Source organism: Podarcis erhardii (genome assembly GCF_964252035.2).
Source record: "Podarcis erhardii genome assembly, chromosome: 16".
NCBI classification, from domain to species: Eukaryota; Metazoa; Chordata; class Lepidosauria; order Squamata; family Lacertidae; genus Podarcis; species Podarcis erhardii.
Genome location: NC_138514.1, coordinates 15,501,027 through 15,519,993, shown reverse-complemented (window position 1 = coordinate 15,519,993; position 18,967 = coordinate 15,501,027). Strand labels below are relative to the sequence as shown.

At 43.5% G+C, this 18,967-nt stretch overlaps 1 protein-coding gene across 1 annotated transcript; it reads left to right on the top strand.

Moving 5' to 3' along the window:
* Positions 1 to 4,726: 4,726 nt before the first annotated feature.
* LOC309331902 (NXPE family member 4-like) lies at positions 4,727 to 14,357 on the top strand. Its single transcript, XM_081844487.1, has 7 exons — positions 4,727 to 4,799; positions 8,431 to 8,593; positions 8,772 to 8,832; positions 9,256 to 9,976; positions 10,792 to 10,853; positions 11,662 to 11,883; positions 13,611 to 14,357. The coding sequence occupies exons 2-7, from the start codon at positions 8,495 to 8,497 to the stop codon at positions 14,144 to 14,146; spliced, it is 1,701 nt and encodes a 566-aa protein (XP_081700613.1). The 5' UTR covers positions 4,727 to 4,799; positions 8,431 to 8,494; the 3' UTR covers positions 14,147 to 14,357.
* Positions 14,358 to 18,967: the final 4,610 nt, after the last annotated feature.

Here is an 18,967-nt window from a genome sequence, read left to right as displayed (position 1 = left end):
TGCTCCAGACCAGTGGAACAGGAAGTTACACTGACTGGATGTCCCCTGCCTGTGCCCACTCTAGGGAAATAAGGAATGTTGCATTTGACTGTACCAGTGGATTACATCCCACAGTGAGACTAAACTCCCAGCAGCCACAGATGTGCACAGATGCTCCCCTTCCTTACCACTCCATAGCCAATTGGCAGATGACAGCAATGAAGATGTCTTAGGGGAAAGTTTGCCCTCATTTGCCTGGTAGTGAAGGTGCAGCCATAAACTGCTACTTCCAAAGAGAAACTGGTGCAATCACTGTAAGGGAAACAGCATGCGTACCAGGGAGGACGAAGAAAACTCATAGCAGACACAGGAATCTTTGCATATTTCTCTTTGAAATGAACAGTACTATTAGATCAACAAGAGTAGGCTAGTCATTCTGCAGTTTCCCCCAGAAGAAGTAGTCCATTGATTTCTCAGAGGATAGTTTTCAAAGATTTGTATTGATTCCCCACCCCCCACCCCCACCCTCTCTATTCCTGCACTAGCATTTCAGTATTTTGACCTCCATGGAACGGGTAAGCAGAAGAATATGATGGCTCTGGACATGAAAAGAAACAGCCAGATCCAGTGGAAGAAGCACAGCCACCCTTTCGTCACCGTCCTTGAATACATGACAGCAGATCACAGCTACATCGCTCGGGAGATTGACAATGTGGCAGGCGACGGAGACACGGTGGTTGTCGTCTCCCTGGGTCACCACTTCCGCCCCTTCTCCACTGAGCTCTTCATTTGAAGAATGATCAACATCCGGGGAGCCATCCAGCGCCTTCTCGTGAGGAGCCCAGATACAAAAGTCATCATCAAAGCAGAGAACACCCGGGAGATAGACACTGACCAGGAGAGATTTGGGGACTTCCACAGTTATGCCCAATACCTTGCGCTAAAGGATATTTTTCAAGATTTAAAGGTGTGCTTCATTGATGCCTGGGACATGGCAATTGCCTATGGCACAAACCTGGTTCACCCACCAGATCACGTGGTTGGAAACCAGATTGATATGTTTTTGTCTTACATATGTTAAGGAAGTAAAATAAACCCAGAGTGAAAGCTTTAATTCTGCAAAGGAAAGGATTTTGAATGGGGCAAGACAGTCAGCTAAAAATTTGGAACATTTTTATCAGTTGCATTTAGACACTTAAGGGTGTAATAAAGCACCAAAGCAAATAACAGACAAAGCAGAGAATTTTGGATCGGAAAATGTAGCAATTAAGGATATGGGACACTTTATCAGATATTGGATGGATAAACTTTGTCCCATTGGGTTTCCCTTAAAATGTCAGGAGAGCCTTGCTAGGTCTTCCCAAAGATCCTTATGGGCTAGGATCATTTCCCAACAATTCCTGTTGAGATGCTTCTGGGAAGCTGTCTGGGAGAGAGAAAGAATAATTGGTGTGCCTTCCCTCTCTGCAAATATTTGCTTTGGGTAGTATCAGCTGCTTATATTTTATGGTATGCCATTCCAATCTTGGCCCAGAGCAGGCTTTTGGACACATTACAGTGCCGGATTTACGAGACCATTGATCCATAAAATGAAAGCAATAATCAATGTACAAATAAATAAAATAGTATTTTTTTAATGACCTTTATTGGTTTTACAGATTTTACAAATTTCACCATCATAATACATAATATATATGTTTTCCTTTTAACCTTAGTACTTTAACTCTAAACAAGTTTGTACTTCCCTCCCTCCTTCTTCTGATTTCTCTATATTTTCTTTATATTTACGCATTTGTCGTGTTTACATTCTATGTGTACTTAATACTATGGAATAATACTATTCAAAATTTCATTAAATATATATCCTTCAGTTGTTGTAATATATTTCTTCAGTGTTCTTAAATCCAAAATGAATGATTTTTAATAAACATTATGAGGTCTATTTCAGTTCCGCAAATTTGTGTATAGTTCTTTTCTATGTATGTTGTATATTTCATCCAGTCTCTTTGGAATGTTTCGTCACCCTGTTCTCTGATTTTTCCAGTCAATTTTGCTATTTCTGTGTACTCCATGAGTTTCCACTGCCATTCTTCAACTGTGGGTATTTCATGTTGCTTCCATTTCTGTACAAGTAGTATTCTTGCCACGGTAGTAGCATAAAGGAACAGTTTCTGGTCACTCTTTATTATATCATCTCCAACCATACCTAGCAAAAATGCCTCTGTGTGTGGTTTTTTTGAAAAGTGTATCTAAAAAACTTTAAAAACTCATTATAAATATTTTCCCAGAAGGTTTTAACTTTTGCATATAACCACCACATGTGGAAAAAGTTTCCTTCCTTCAATTCACATTTCCAACAGTTCTTATTTCTCATTCTATACACACATTCTATAATATATTTCTCATTCTATAATATATTTTCCTTCTGGGTCACACAAGCAGTAAATTTTAATCCTATGTTCCATAGCTTTAACCATTTATCATATTCAGTATTATAACCTATGTCAATTGTCCACTTTGTCATGACCTCTTTAACTTCTTCATCCTTTGTATGCCACTCCAGCAGAAACTCATAAATTCTAGACAATGTTTTTGTACCTCCTTGTATTACATCCATTTCTATCCTTGATCTAACATGTTCGAAGCCATTGTTGTTGTTTGTCCTTTAAAAATATATTATTGAACTGGTGGTATTCCAACCATCCTGTTAATTTTGTTTTGAGATCCCCATAAAGCCTAATTTTAAGAATATTACTTTCTTCTATCACTAGGTCTCTGTAAGTTAACCAGTCTCCTTTCATCGCTCGGGAGATTGACAATGCGGCAGGCAACAGGGACACGGTGGTTGTCATCTCCCTGGGCCACCACTTCTGCCCCTTCCCCACTGAGCTCTTCATTCGAAGGATGATCAACATCTGGGGAGCCATCCAGCGCCTTCTCCTGAGGAGCCCAGATACAAAAGTCATCATCAAAGCAGAGAACACCAGGGAGATGCCAGTAGACCAAGAGCAATGTGTGGACTTCCATGGCTATACCCAATACCTTGCACAAAAGGATATTTTTGGGTGGGTTTTGTTGATGCCTGGGACATGACAGTTGCTTACGGTGTGAACATACTTCATCCACCAGATCAGGTGGTTGGAAATCAGACTGATATGTTTTTAACTTACATATGTTGAAGCGCTAAGGGATATCAAATGTGAAAAGTTCAATTACCCAAAGCAAAGGATTTTGGATTGGCAAAACTGTCAGTTATATATACGGAACTGCCAGATCCTTCCCAAGGGTCCGCCTGGAATCATTTTCCAGCAGTGCCTGTGCAGATCCTTCTGAGAAGCTTTTCCCTGTGCCACTAATATCTCATGGGGTGCCACTTCAGACTAAGGTGGGGTAGGGTGATTTGGAGGTGCGGGTAAGTTGTTATGGAGAGTGGAGCAGAAGACCTCACGTGCCAGCCGCCTCTTCTGCAGAGGGATTTGCAGAAGTGTTTTGGTAGGGGGCAAGGAGAAAACACAATTCAAACAATGCCCTCATAAACGCCATGACTATATATTCAAATGCATGTTAATAAAAAATATACCATACTTTCCCTTGTATAAGACGATGTTTGTTTTCTTATGAATTAATGTCACAAATAGGGTGTCTTCTTATACGCAGAAAGTGCAGAGGTGGGGCAGGGGACTGGTTGCTGCCATGAGCAGGAGATTTTCTGTGGCGATTGGACGGGTGATTGGTGGCTGCGACAAGGCCTGCATATATATAACAGAATAGTTTACAACAATTACCTATAAAACCATTCTAGCTAGCTAGCTAGCATCTATCTAAAGTAAAACAGGAATCAGCTAACAGTGATGGAGAATGGTATTGCCCACCTAAGCCTGACAGAATAGAAATGTTTTCAGGCGTTTAAAAGTTGAAACAGAAGATTTGACTCCCCCTACTCCCCCTATTGGCTTTGACTCCCCCTACTGGTGCCCTCCTGCCATACACCCCAGATGGATCGGTTGTTTGTTAATCCTTTTCTTTGATTACCAACACCCCTCTATCCATGCCTTCCCTCTGTATCAGTGAGTTACTCTCCATGTCTGAGGCCCTAACCCTCCTACCTCTTGCCACATGCACTTATAGACAGGTAGGGCTGGGAAAGAAATTTCCTCGTCTGAAACACTTGTTGGGTTGTGGGCACTGCCGGTCAGTGATGGACCAATAGCCTGACCTGGTATAAGGGACATTTCTGTGGCCTTAAATACAGTGTCTGCATGTCATGCTCACAACTAAAACTAGAGGCATTTGTGTTCATTGTGCCCAGAGGCAGGCCTAACATCACACTCTTAAGTATGGCTAGCTTTTGTGCTGGGAAAAATGTCTATCCTTGGTTCAAATATGTTTAGATGCCTTTTCCCAGAGCTGAGCGATAAGCCTATCTGAACCATATCCCAGCTGGGAAGATGGACTACCACCCACTTAGTCTTTTAGCTCTGTAAAGTGAAATCTCTCTTGCTCTCGCTCTACCAAGTGAGAGGTTTAAGTCTGCCTGTCTATTTCAGCACTCTCCTTTGTTCTGCCCTAATTCCATGTTTGGGGAAACCTTGAGATTGCTAGCTTGCTTTTCTTAGTGAGCTTAGTGCCACATGCTCAGAGGCTCTCCGTTTCTCTCCTCTGGCCCTCCCCTTCTCCCATGGCCCAACCTACCCAGGGCAAATTCCTCACTGCAAAGCAAGGGGAAGAGAATCAAATACTGTACTAGCCTGCCTATCCTGCTGATCTCACCTGTTGCAGCTGACATCAGGGAGGACAGCGTGCAAGCAAGAAGGGAGGAGGTGAGAGACAGAGTGGAGGGCATGGAGGAGGCTGGAGGAGGAGGTTGGTGAGTAAGAGGTTAACTGGGCTCAGGGCAGGATCCGAGTCCAAAACCCTTCTCCATCCCTTGTGGGTCATGTAGGAAGAGAAACCTGCACACTTTCAGTAGGGCTTGGAAATGCAATTCAGCTATTCTATTGTGGCCTTAATTCCAATAGTCACCTTTAAACTGACTTTCTTTGTAACACCCCCTTGCCCACCCAGCAGGGGGATGGGGTAAAGAGAGGGGTAAAGACACTCTGAAGGAGCCCGGGTTACATCACAATGTCCTTTTCCCTTTCTTCTCACCTGGAACCTCTCCATATAGTATAGGGAAGGAAATGTTCATGATTTCTTAAATTCATGGTACAGTATTCACCTGCCTGACCCAAATCCCCTGGAAAAATCCAAAGGTCTACATCTGGCTGGCAGAGAGGGACTGGTTTTAATTTCTAAGCTAACATTATTGTGTGGGAACCAGCTTTCTTTCTTCTGGGTGGGAACATTTCATTTCAAAACTGACAGGGTCACATAAGTTCAGTATTAGAGGACGGCACAAGTGACAAATCGCAATACAGAGTTGTTGAGTGGGAGTGGCCACTGAAAGGTCACCCAAAAGAGGACCAAAGAGCAGACAGATTTGCATAACATGTACTTGCATTGATTTATATGTATAGATGCAAACTGAGAAATAATGAAACTGTGAAACTGGGACAAAGAGAGAGAAATAATCATTGTGATTTAAAGAGAAACTACAATTATGTAAGTTTTTTTTTCTTAGATGGATCGCCTTGCCCAATATTTTTTGGGAGGGAAAGGCTAGGTCTCTCCCCTCTCATTCAACAGAATAGTGGACTGCATTGCACGACTGTTGTAAGCCACGCTTGACCAGCCTCAACCCCACCCCTGTATGCAATCCCCTGGGTGTTGCCTACTTATCTACGCAACTTGCTCCACCACATCATGTTCCCATTACAGGGGGAAATGAGCAATACCTTTGCAAAGGAGGTAAAGGTCAGGAAACAGAATGCTGCTGAGGAGACAAAAGGTCAAGGATGGGCATGAGCATGGCGGCTAGACAGGTGTGGCATGTCTTATGCTGCGGTGGTGGGTGTGCCCTCACCCTGCGACACCATCCCTACATTTAGGGTGGCATAACAACCCTAATAGAATTTTGCCAGTGATAGCATTCAAGCGACTTGACCACGAATCAGAATGAGCTTGAGCAAGTTTAGATTACAGAAGCAACCCTAATATTATGAGAGGATGAGCAGGATTCTTTAAAAAGCGCCCCCTGAAGTTTGAGAAGACAAAGGCTTGGGATGTCAGTGTCTTCGTCATTTTACAATATTAGACTTCATATTCTTTCCTGTATGACGCTGCCCAGCATTAAGATGTTTGCTGGCTCCCTTAGAAATTTCCTTAAATGTACTTTTCATAGCTGTCCTCTTTGTTTTCCTCTTGATCTCATTTCAAGGCACCGAACAGTTAAGCGTGTTCAACTTTGATTTTCAAACAGATTAATAGAGAAGGTGAAATATAAGAGCAGTTTCCAGTAATTGAAAAAGGCAAAAAAAGGAATGTATTCAGGCATTACCATCTATGTTTTTCCTTGTTCTTCCTTGTCTTTCGCTGCCATGGACCCTTTGAATATTATCCTCCTCTTCTCCCAACTGTCTTATTGTTCAATTTTATGGCAGCAAACAACTCCTTTGCATCTCTGTTATTGGTAGCAGTTAAGGGAGTGCCATGCTGCAATGCTATTAATTTAAAGGGCAACTCCCCTCTAGATTTGTTGCTCTAGGCTTCTCTAATTTTTCAGTTCCTGCCTTGTTCACAGCGTTTCACTACTGAGATCCTGAAAGATCCAGATTTCTACTCCTCCCCAGGTTCAGTTAGGTGCATTGTGAGTCATTCTCATAATGCTATGTTTCATTTGGAAATGATGAGATTTAATTACTATGTCTCTGGGACATTAATTTGAGGTGGGCTTGGGGCCAACTCCCCATGGGACTCTGAGTCCCTTAAGTCCATGATTGGTCAGAGAAGAATGGATGGAGGCAGGATCCAGGGGAAAGCAAGGCATTTCTGTTATTTTTCTGTTGCAACAGAGTTCCCTCCTTGCAAGAAAGTAGGAGAGACTTCGAACAAAGGTGCTCAAGTCCCTATAAAGGCTTTTGAAATTGCCCACCCCTTAACCCAATACCACTCCAATAAATCATACATACATCACAGGAGGTCATCTCCCACAGAAATTTGAGCATGAAGCTTCTCTCCTGTCTGCCAGGATATCTGATAATGCATTTCCAGGATAGCCAGGTCATTCCTTTCAGATGGTAAATATTTTAGTTTCTATTTTTTCCTTTTTTTACAAACTAACACCTTGTTGTTGTTTAGTCGTTTAGTCGTGTCCGACTCTTCGTGACCCCATGGATCAGAGCACGCCAGGCACTTCTGTCTTTCACTGCCTCCTGCAGTTTGGTCAAACTCATGCTGGTAGCTTTGAGAACACTGTCCAACCAACTCGTCCTCTGTCATCCCCTTCTCTTTGCGCCCTCCATCTTTCCCAACATCAGGGTCTTTTCCAGGGAGTCTTCTCTTCTCATGAGGTGGCCAAAATACTGGAGCCTCAGCTTCACGATCTGTCCTTCCAGTGAGCACTCAGGGCTGATTTCCTTCAGAATGGCTACGTTTGATCTTCTTGCAGTCCATGGGACTCTCAAGAGTCTCCTCCAGCACCATAATTCAAAAGCATCAATTCTTCGGCCATCAGCCTTCTTTATGGTCCAGCTTTCATTTCCATACATCACTACTGGGAAAACCATAGCTTTTACTATACGGACCTTTGTTGGCAAGGTGATGTCTCTACTTTTTAAGATGCTCTCTAGGTTTGTCATTGCTTTTCTCCCAAGAACTAACACCTATTGACAACTTAACAAAAACTTGCCAGACTGGTTTTGCAGGGAGGGGTAAGCCCTTACCTCTCAGGCAGTTTTATGAATGGGATTTGCAAGTGAAAAGACAATGGGAAAGTTTTCCCCACCCTCCTACTGCAGAGAAATATTTGAGGTCCTTCTGGGAGAGCTCCACAACAAGATCTAGATCCTCCTTAGAGGTCTGGTTTGATTTTTGTGGCATTAAAAGCCTCTCTTCTTCATCCACTGCTAGGTCTGAAATCTTTAGATTAGCTCAGAGCTTTCCAAATTTTTCAGGTTGGTGACACACTTTTTGGACATGCATCATTTCGCGACACAACCATTCAGTTTTACTAGCAAACCAGAGGTTAAACTAACCCTTTTCAGCCCTAGGAGGACAGTGGGGAGCATTTGTGTGACAGACACCTACACACTAATGTGTCGCAATACACAGTTTGGGAAGCTCTGGATTAGCTGTTCACCCTGCGAATAAAGTTGTTAGTACTTTTTCTTTGCCCTGCTAAAGCTCCGGAGAATCTCCTTTCTTGTTCAAAATTTGAAATAGCATGATGAGGGCTAATCAGTGTCGCAAAATGATATTATTTGGTGGTGTGAGCAGATGGCCTGAACTACCATCTTGTGTAGTTATGTCATCGCCTACCCCCCAACTTGCCCTTGTTCATGTTGTATGTGGCAGGCTTGAAATCAAAGGTGGCAACCCTTGCGGAAACCCCCCTCCTTCTTTCTCAGAAGAGACCAGAATGTATTTGGCACATACCTGGAGACCGACAGCTTTCTTGGCCCTGGTGCTGGGAGCAATCATCATCCTCAGCTACATCTTCCACAGAACTGACACAAAGGTAGGAATCCTCAGACTTTCCCCCTCCATTAAAGCTCATGTCTGTCCGGTGAAATAAATAATTCTGAAGTTTTGTGTGTGTAAATGCACTGTGAACATTCATCTGGTGGAAATGAAGAGTGGAGACTGCGAAGGTAGTGTGCAAACTCTCACCGTTATTTCTTGTTGCAATTTTCAAGAATTTCATTTGTGGAGAGCTGAAGAAGCAGTCAGCAGCAAACAAAATGGCTATGGATATTGGTAAGGGCTTTTGCTTTCAAACATCCATAAAACATTTATTTATTTTATTCATAAGAGTATTCCTAAACAACCAACTCATTAAAAAAAAACTGATGTGCAATAAAATCACTAAAATATCATTAAATTATAAAATCATAAAATATAGAAGAAACGGCCGGCGTCAAATCAAATTAATTCTACAAAAATGCTTAGCAAAGCAGAAATGTTTCCAGCAGATGGTAAAATTGTGGGTGTTTCTCTAATGTCAATGCAAAGGGGGTGTCCAAAATATTAGGCAATTATGCTAAAAGTCTTAGTTTGTGTGGAAAGTGAAAAGCAATATACCGGTGGGGGGGGGGGAGAACACTTCTGTTGATGTAATAAAGAAAAAACAATTCAAATGTCACCTCCCCCACAAATGATAAATGAACCCCATGTTTTTAGACATTTCTAGCATTGAAATCGCAGGCAGCAGGAGCAAAATTTGGCCAATGAAAGATGGAACCCCGAGACATACTAGAATGGAATGGGCAGAAAAGGACAAAGAAATTAAAGCTGTCCTTAGAAAACTAGATGACCTGATGCCCAGCATCACTTTCATGGATATAAATACCACCACAAGTGCCAAGAACAGCAAGGCCACCATCTTAAACTACAAAAGCTCTTATTGTGTTGGCGAGTATTTGATGGTTCGATTGGATTTATACAACTACTTGGGCAAGAGGAAGGAATACGGAGGAGACTTCTTACAAGCGAGGATCTCCTCTTCAAGTCTTAGGGCTGGAGCTTCTGGGCACATCACAGACTATAGGAATGGGACGTACCTAGTCAATTTCACTTTATTTTGGGAGGGCGATGTCAGAGTGTCCATCTTGCTCATCCACCCCAGTGAAGGAGTTTCAGCACTGTGGGCTGCAAGGAAAAAAGGCTACGACAAAATAGTTTTCACGGGCAAATTTTTAAATGGGACATCAAGCATCCACACTGAATGTGGATTTAACAAGACCACAGACACAGAACTGTGTGAGTATCTAGATGTACGAGACCGAGAGGCCTTCTATTGTGAGAAACCAAATAATGTACCTTGCGATGCTTTTGTTAGCCTGAAGTCCAACAACAAGCCCATCTCCTACCTCACTGCCTTGGAACACAGCCTTTTTAGCAGGTATTGTTCTTCGCTTCAGGCTTTAAAACACCTGGGTCCCACCAGCCAATTGTTACCATTGTTTTCTGACCGGGGGGGGGGGGGATATTACACAGTCTACATGAGTACCATGTATTTAAAGCACATGGCTTCCCAAAAAGAATCCTGGGAACTGTAGTTTGTTAAGGGTGCTGGGGATTGCAGCTCTAGAAAATTACACTTCCTAGAATTCTTTGGAGGAAGTTATGTGCTCCAGATATAATAGCCATCTTTAAATATCTCAAGGGCTGTCATATGGAAGATGGAGCAAGCTTGTTTTCTCCTGCTCTGGAGGATAGGACTATTAACACTATTAATTTGGGTTCCTCCAAATCAAGAGCACTCTGGGGTCAGTCTTGAGACATTTCAATGTAATATGGGAATGTGGTTGTGGCTCCATGGTAGAGCATCTGTTTTGCAAGCTGAATGTTCTAAATTTGATACCCAGCATCTCCCTGTAGGGGAGCTGCTGCCTGTCAGTGTAGACAATATTGAACTTGATGGAGCAATGCTTTGACAGGTAGCTTCCTTGATTTCACACACATCCTCCACAGCTGGAACACTCTGGGGTCTGTCTTAAAGAAACTCCAATATAACTTTCCATTTGCACCTAATGAGAACATGACAATACAATAATCATCTTGCCGGAACACACCAAGAACCATCTAGCCAAGGCTTCCATTTCCGATAGAGGCCACTGAGGTGTGAGAACGGGGTGGGATAAAGCCCACAGCACTCTGGGTAATGGACTTATATTCCAACTTGATTTTTAATGGCCATTTTTTTTTCTCATAAAGGTCCAACACTGGAGCTGAGATCCCTCAGACATTTGGGGACATTCGTGTTGTTGCCTGTGGAAGTGAGCTGGACATTCTGATTATTGTCACAACTTTTGTGTGGTCCATCCAGGGGCATACCTAAGGGTTGGTGAGGCTGGCCCCTGCCAATGGGGGTGGGATGACACAAAAACCATGCCTGTCCATTCTGGCTTTAAGTGGCTAGTAGCCTAGCCCGCCTGTCCACACACTCCCTGGGCTTCTCCTCCACTGCTCTGGACAGGCGGTGCAGATACAGCTCTTTGCCAAGGGTGCAAGAAAGCCTAGGTTCGCCATCCCCAAGCATATTTTTTCTGGGCTCAACCCAACCTAGTGACTCTGGCCCCCAACCTCCTCCTGCACCCCAACCTCTTGTGTGCTTTAGGAGATTCCCAAGAAAGACTCTTTTCATTCAGCCAGACCTTTTGGATCTTGGCGTCTTCTCCTCTATTTTAAGCTAAGACTTTTGGGCTGCTCTCCTGCCTTCCACAGTTTTTAATTTTATCCTTTATTGCTGCTCTTGTCCTCAGACCCTCCGAAACCTCTTGGCGTAGAAGCAGGAGGCCAAATAATTACTACAAATAACTCCATTGCTATTCTGGTTCTTCCCCATCCTTGAAAATGACGCCATCTTCAGGGCTTGCACACAGTTTGCCAGGTGCGGAATTGAGGGGCTGCAATAAAGGGTTTTCCCTGCTGGCTACTGTCCTTCTTCCTATAGCTTTGGGATCCCCAGTGATTGCCCAGGAGGCTGTGGGACCAGTCACACTTTCAACCCTGTTTTTTCCCCCTTACAGTGCTGTAGTCACAGAGCTCACTGGCACCTGCTTGTCTCTCATTTCCTTTTGATAGGCATGGCGATGACCACTGCGAGCGAGAAGTGCAAGATTGGCATGAGGTCCCCATCTCCCAGGGGCTTCGTCTGGCAGAACCAGTGGCATCCTGTGTTCTGCAGCATGTCAGCTTTCCATACTTTGGATAGGATTAACGCTTGCTTGAAACAAAAGATCATTTACCTCCTGGGAGACTCAACTGTGCGGCAATGGATGGAGTATCTCACAAAGAGAGTCAATAGTACGTTCTCCCACCTAGATATAATCTCAACGTAGCAAAGCTTCCAGTAACACACAGTGCCTGCTTCTGATAACTCACAGTCCTTTCTACCCGCAAAAGAGCCATCTCCTAGTTTAAATCTAGGGCTGTAAGAACCATATTGTCGTTTTTTCTTGGCTACGACATTCATTATATAAAAGACTGAGTAGCAAGGTATAAGATGGAAAGGAAAGAGTGTCCCAAACAGGTCCCCAGCAGTCACACCCCAGAACTTTACCTCCTTTGTCACCTGTACAATCGCCACCCCCTGCCTGACACACGCAACAGGCATCTGTTCTGTACTTGGAGAACAACCACCCAGCTAAGGCTCAGAGTTTCCTCCTCAGTCTGCTCAACTATAGGGCTTATTTCCAGTTATTCACTGCTGCCTTGGCTCTTGATCCTCACCTAGTTATGACAATACACGGGCCACTCTGATCCCTGATTGATCCTTTTCTAGTCTTTGCCTATGCATGCACCAAGAGAGTAGCAGCTGTGGGGGGCTGCCAGGGCAATTGGCCTGGGTGCGTGGGGGGGGGGGCGATGCTCATGCCGCCCTCCCCAAGCCAGCCCCAAAGCAGCTCAAGTGTCACTTCAGCAGTGAGGGCTGGGCTGGCACACGGCAGGCTCCGTTCACCCTCCAAGCCCAGATCCCTCTGCACGCACCGGGCACCAGGACAGCATGCTCTGCTGCTGGCATGCATGACCCACAACCACCAGCATGGCACCTTGGGGTGGCAGTGTAACAACCAGCACCCCCTACAGTGCCTACAAAAGGTGTCTGTAAAGATCTCCCCCCCCCCATAAATCCACATATACAGTGGTACCTTGGTTTACAACCATAATCAGTTCCGGAGGCCCGGTTGTAAACCAAAACAGGTTTCAACCCAAGGCGCGCTTTCGCCAATGGGGCCTTAAAAAATAAAAAATAAAAAAATTGGTTGTAATCTGAAAAAAAGGGACACGCACTTCCTGGTTTGACTTGGTTCTAATCCAAAACAGTTGCAAACCAAGGTAGAACTGTATGTGAGAGACAGTTTGCTCTTTCTGCTCAGTTCCTGTTTGGAGAAAGGACATCTAGAAGATGTTTGTCCTCTGTGGGAGTTCTTTGCAGTGTGGGCCCAGCCTGTCAAATAGGACAGAGATAAAGTCTTTGCCCTGAAACAATACAATACAGTACAAATATTTATTACAGTCATAGACCAGCATAAAAAGATGGGATACAGTCATTTAAAATCTGAAAAGCATTTCGGAAAACTAAAGGGTATTAAAACAGAAGGTGAATATAAAAGTCTATGAGAATTTAAAAGGAGCTAAAAGAATATAAAAGAAGGGATAGGAGCATTGGGTGGGTGTGGAAGAGCATAAAAGATGGATATATAAAAGACTTTACCAATTTACAGAGCACTCTGATATGTTCATTAAATCTGCTTTGTAGCAGAATCTAGCAACATTGTTGGAGCAGGATTGGTATCTGAGAGCAGCAGGGAGGTATAGAATTGCTCTGTGAGGCCTAGGTACTTATGAAGTAGTGGGGGAATCAGGCTGATATAAATGTCTCTGTAGTTGTCCTGAAACAAAATAGCACCATCAGATCCAAGAGTACACCAGCCATGCAGAGTTTTCCCCACAAGAAGTAGTCCCCTTATTTTTCTAAGGGCAATGACCAAAAAACTTGTACTGATTTTTTTTCTCTATTCCCACATTAGCACTGAAATATCTCAAGCGCTATGCAATCGGGAAACCCGACCGACTGGTCGCAGTGGACATGGCTAGAAACATTCAAATCAATTGGAAAAAACATGCTCACCCGTTTGTAGGTTCTTCTGAGTACACAGTGAAAGACCACAGCTATGTTGCTTGGGACATCGACCTTGTGGCAGGTGACAGAGACACAGCAGTTGTCATCTCTCTGGGCCAGCACTTCCGCCCCTTCCCCATCGAGCTCTTCATTCGAAGAATGATTAACATACGGGCAGCCATCCAACGTCTTCTCCTGAGGAGCCCAGACACAAAAGTCATCATCAAAGCAGAGAACACCCGGGAGATATCAATAGACCAGGAGCGATTTGGGGACTTCCATGGTTATGCCCAATACCTTGCGCTAAAGGACATTTTTCGAGATCTGAAGGTGGGCTTCATTGATGCCTGGGACATGACAGTTGCCTATGGCACAAACCTGGTTCACCCACCAGATCACGTGGTCGGAAGTCAGATTGATATGTTTTTGTCTTACATATGTTAAGGCAGTAAAATAAACCCAGAGTGAAAGCTTTAATTATGCAAAGGAAAGGATTTTGAATGGGGCAAGACAGTCAGCAAAATATGTGGAACATTTTTATCAGTTGCGTTTAGACACTTAAGGATGTAATAAAGCACCAAAACAAATAACAGATGAAGCAGAAAATTTTGGATCGGAAAATGTAGCAATTAAGGATATGGGACACACTTGGTGGCTGAGGCGAGGGCTGCATATATATATCAGAGTGGTTTACAACAATTACCTATAAAACCATTCTAGCTAGCTAGTTAGCATCTATCTAAAATAAAGCAGGAATCAGCTAACAATGTTGGAAAATGGTATTGCCCGCATAAGCCTGACAGAATAGAAATGTTTTGAGGTGTTTAAAAGTTGAAACAGAAGGTGCCTGTCATTGGCTTTGACTCCCCCTACTGGTGCCCTCCTGCCATACACCCCAGATGGATCCGTTGTTTGTTAAGCCTTTTCTTTGATTACCAGCACCCCTGTATCCATGCCTTCCCTCTGTATCAGTGAATTACTCTCCATGTCTGAGGCCCTAACCCTCCTACCTCTTCCCACATGCATTTACAGACAGGTAGGGCTGGGAAAGAAATCTCCTCGCCTGAAACGCCAGTGATGGACCAATAGCCTGACCCGGTATAAGGGAGATTTCTGTGGCCTTAAAAACACTGTATGCAAGTCACGCTCACATCTAAAACCAGAGGCAGGTGTGTTCATTGTGCCCAGAGGCAGGCCCAGCATCACACTCTTAAAGATGGCTAACTTTTGTGCTGGGAAAAATGTCTATCCTTGGTTCAAATATGTTTAGATGCCTTTTGCCAGAGCTGAGGGATAAGCCTATCTGCAAAGTGAAATCTCTCTTGCTCTCGCTCTCCCAAGTGAGAGGTTTAAGTCTGCCTGTCTATTTCAGCACTCTCCTTTGTTCTGCCCTAATTCCATGTTTGGGGAAACCTTGAGATTGCTAGCTTGCTTTTCTTAGTGAGCTTAGTGCCACATGCTCAGAGGATCTCTATTTCTCTCCTCTGGCCCTCCCCTTCTCCCATGGCCCAACCTACCCAGGGCAAATTCCTCACTGCAAAGCAAGGGGAAGAGAATCAAATACTGTACTAGCCTGCCTATCCTGCTGATCTCACCTGTTGCAGCTGACATCAGGGAGGACAGCGTGCAAGCAAGAAGGGAGGAGGTGAGAGACAGAGTGGAGGGCATGGAGGAGGCTGGAGGAGGAGGTTGGTGAGTAAGAGGTTAACTGGGCTCAGGGCAGGATCCGAGTCCAAAACCCTTCTCCATCCCTTGTGGGTCATGTAGGAAGAGAAACCTGCACACTTTCAGTAGGGCTTGGAAATGCAATTCAGCTATTCTATTGTGGCCTTAATTCCAATGATCATCTTTAAGCTGACTTTCTTTGTGACACCCCCTTGCCCACCCAGCAGGGGGATGGGGTAAAGAGAGGGGTAAAGACACTCTGAAGAAGCCCGGGATACATCACAACGTCCTTTCCCCTTTCTTCTTACCTACACAACTTGCTGCACAGCATCATGTTCCCATTACAGGGGAAAATGAATGAGCTTGAACAAGTTTAGATTACAGAAGCAACCCTAATATCATGAGAGGATGAGCAGGATTCTTAAGAAAGCACCCTCTGAAGTTTGAGAAGGTGAAGCCTTGGGATGTCAGTGTCTTCGTCATTTTACAACATTAGACTTCATATTCTTTCCTGTATGAGACCGCCCAGCATTAAGATGTTTGCTGGCTCCCTTAAAAAAATTCTTAAATGTACTTGTCATAGCTGTCCTCTTTGTTTTCCTCTTGAAGGCACTGAACAGTTAAGCAAGTTCAACTTTGATTTTCAGACATATTAATAGAGAAGGTAAAATATAAGAGCAGTTTCCAGTAATTGAAAAAGGCCAAAAAGGAATGTATTCAGGCATTGCCATCTATGTTTTTCCTTCTTCTTCCTTGTCTTTCGCTGCCATGGACCCTTTGAATATTATCTTCCTCTTCTCCCAACTGTCTTATTGTTCAATTTCATGGCAGCAAACAACTCCTTTGCATCTCTGTTATTGGTAGCAGTTAAGGGAGTGCCATGCTGCAATGCTATTAATTTAAAGGGCAAGTCCCCTCTAGATTTGTTGCTCTCTAATTTTTCAAAGTTCCTGCCTTTTTCACAGTGTTTCACTGCTGCAATCCTGAAAGATCCAGATTTCTACTCCTCCCCAGGTTCAATTAGGTGCATTGTGAGTCATTCTCATAATGCTATGTTTCGTTTGGAATTGATGACATTTAATTACTATGTCTCTGGGACATTAATTTGAGGTGGGCTTGGGGCCAACTCCCCATGGGACTCTGAGTCCCTTAAGTCCATGACTGGTCAGAGAAGAATGGATGGAGGCAGGATCCAGGGGAAAGCAAGGCATTTCTGTTATTTTTCTGTTGCAACAGAGTTCCTTCCCCTCCTTGCAAGGAGGTAGTACAGTGGTATCTTGGTTCTCAGACTTAATCCATTCTGGAAGTCTGTTCCAAAACCAAAGCATTCCCAAACCAAGGCATGCTTTCCCATAGAAAGTAATGCAAAACGGATTAATCCGTTCCAGACTTTTAAAAACAACCCCTAAAACAGCAATTTAACATGAATTTTACTATCTAATGAGACCATTGGTCCATAAAATGAAAGCAATTATCAATGTACTGTACTATAAAATAAATAAAACACTTTTTTTTTTCTTACCTGCATTGACGATAGTCATTATTTAGATGTGGGGCTTAACAATTATTTCACTGTTAATATACTTCTTCTTAATTGTATTTCATTATTAATATATTTCTTCTTAATTGTATTTCAGTTCAGCAATTACTTTGATAAAATACATATTTTGTTATGCGCAAATGGCTTTAGATACCTATTAGCATTAGCTTTAAATACCATGTAGCATATATTCAACGCAAGATACATTGACAATTTTTTGTTGACAAAGGAAAGCTGGACATATAAAGGGCCCCATTGCCTTCAGTAGCTTAGGGCCTCATCAAACCTAAATCCGGGCCTGGACACATATGGTGGCCAGCACAGGAAGGGGGGTCAAAAAGCCCCAGTACAGAGAGCAGAACACCTTTGTGCCCTGCCCACCATGCCCAAGGGTTGACCTGGGTCATTTTTGTAGAGGAAAAGGGAGAGCAACACAAAACATCAGACAGAAAGTAAGAGGCAGTGCTCACATCAAGTTAAAGACTAGGACTATGATCCAAAGAATTATTCCTAATAGATACTTAGCTCAGCTACACTTCTTTACAGGCAAAAAACACAAAAAGAATTTTCAATTGTTTTGCATATGTGGCAGCTGAAGAGAATACAATTCAACCGCTACCTTCTAAAATCCATGTCATTCTAGTTTTATGCAAGCACATAGTGTTATTTAAAAGCATACGGTTTGCATAAAAAGAGCCCTGGTGAGACTTCAATTTAAATATGTACATTTCACTCCATTTCTGCGAATGTTCAGGTTAAAATAAAGCAGTGAGTGTGCTAACTCCATTCCTGTTATTTTAGAGTCAACTCTTAGCATTATTTTCCCTAGAAAAATATGGAGATCATATGTACTGCAGTTATTGAGAAGAGGGAACCATCTGTTCATGAACTTCTACTTCATCGGATGCCTGGTATGCTATCCGCTGCAGGCAGGGCGTAGAGAGAGAAATAAATGAAAGCAGTGAAGTCAAAGGGCAACCAAGTGCAAGGAAACTCATCAATTAGAAGGCAGAAAACAATGACTCAGTAGATTAGCTTTATTTCTTTACTAAAGAACTTGGAAGGAGCCCATTGTTCTTTGCTGCCTAATAATTTTGTTTCTCTCTCTACGCCCTGCCTGCAGAGGATAGCATACCAGGCATCCGATGAAGTAGAAGTTCATGAAAGCTTGTGGTGAAATACATCTGTTTAGCCTTTAGAGTGCCACAAGACCCTGTATTGCTTTTCTTGCAACAAACTGACGACAGTGTCTCTTCTCGAGGTTGTATTTTGGCCCTGCAAGGAACTGAACAGCAACTCTTTACACAAGCTGCCAGAAGCAAGATGCTCCAAAACTCACATCATCACCCTGCCCCAACCTTAAATCAGAGGAATCATTACTGCTATTTATTATTAATAATATTTCAATATTATTAGGGACGTGGGTGGCTCTGTGGGTTAAACCACAGAGCCTAGGAGTTGCCGATCAGAAGGTCGGCGGTTCGAATCCCCATGATGGGGTGAGCTCCCGTCGCTTGGTCCCTGCTCCTGCCAACCTAGCAGTTCGAAAGCATTTCAAAGTGCAAGTAGATAAATAGGTACCGCTCTGGCGGGAAGGTAAACGGTGTTTCCGTGCGCTGCTCTGGTTTGCCAGAAGCGGCTTAGTCATGCTGGCCACATGACCCGGAAGCTGTACGCCAGCTCCCTCAGCCAATAAAGCGAGATGAGTGCCGCAACCCCAGAGTCGGTCACGACTGGGCCTAATGGTCCGGGGTCCCTTTACCTTTACCTTTACTGTTACCACTGCTGCTGCTATGGATTTATTACAGCCTCCTTAAGCCTGATTTCCTGTTCCCTCTCAGTCTCCCTTTTCTTCTGGATCCATTGGTATTTGGCTTTTAAGATTTTGAGCAATGACTTTGTGGTTCTTAAACTTTTGTGGATTACCCAGAAACCTTTGGGTTCTTTATGTAATAAAAACGCAGATGATAATACACAAAATTACAGAGACAAAATTGGGGAGGGGGTGAAAAAGTTAATGTGGAGAGGGGACATGGCATGTATGCAGAAGGTTCCAGGTT

Excerpts from the sequence above, each read along its gene's own strand:
- LOC309331902 (XM_081844487.1), top strand. The coding sequence starts at position 8,495 with ATGTATTTGGCACATACCTGGAGACCGACAGCTTTCTTGGCCCTGGTG. Across the intron at positions 10,854-11,661 it reads TCGTGTTGTTGCCTGTGGAA|GCATGGCGATGACCACTGCG; the intron begins GTGAGCTGGACA and ends TCCTTTTGATAG. Across the intron at positions 11,884-13,610 it reads TCTCACAAAGAGAGTCAATA|CACTGAAATATCTCAAGCGC; the intron begins GTACGTTCTCCC and ends TTCCCACATTAG.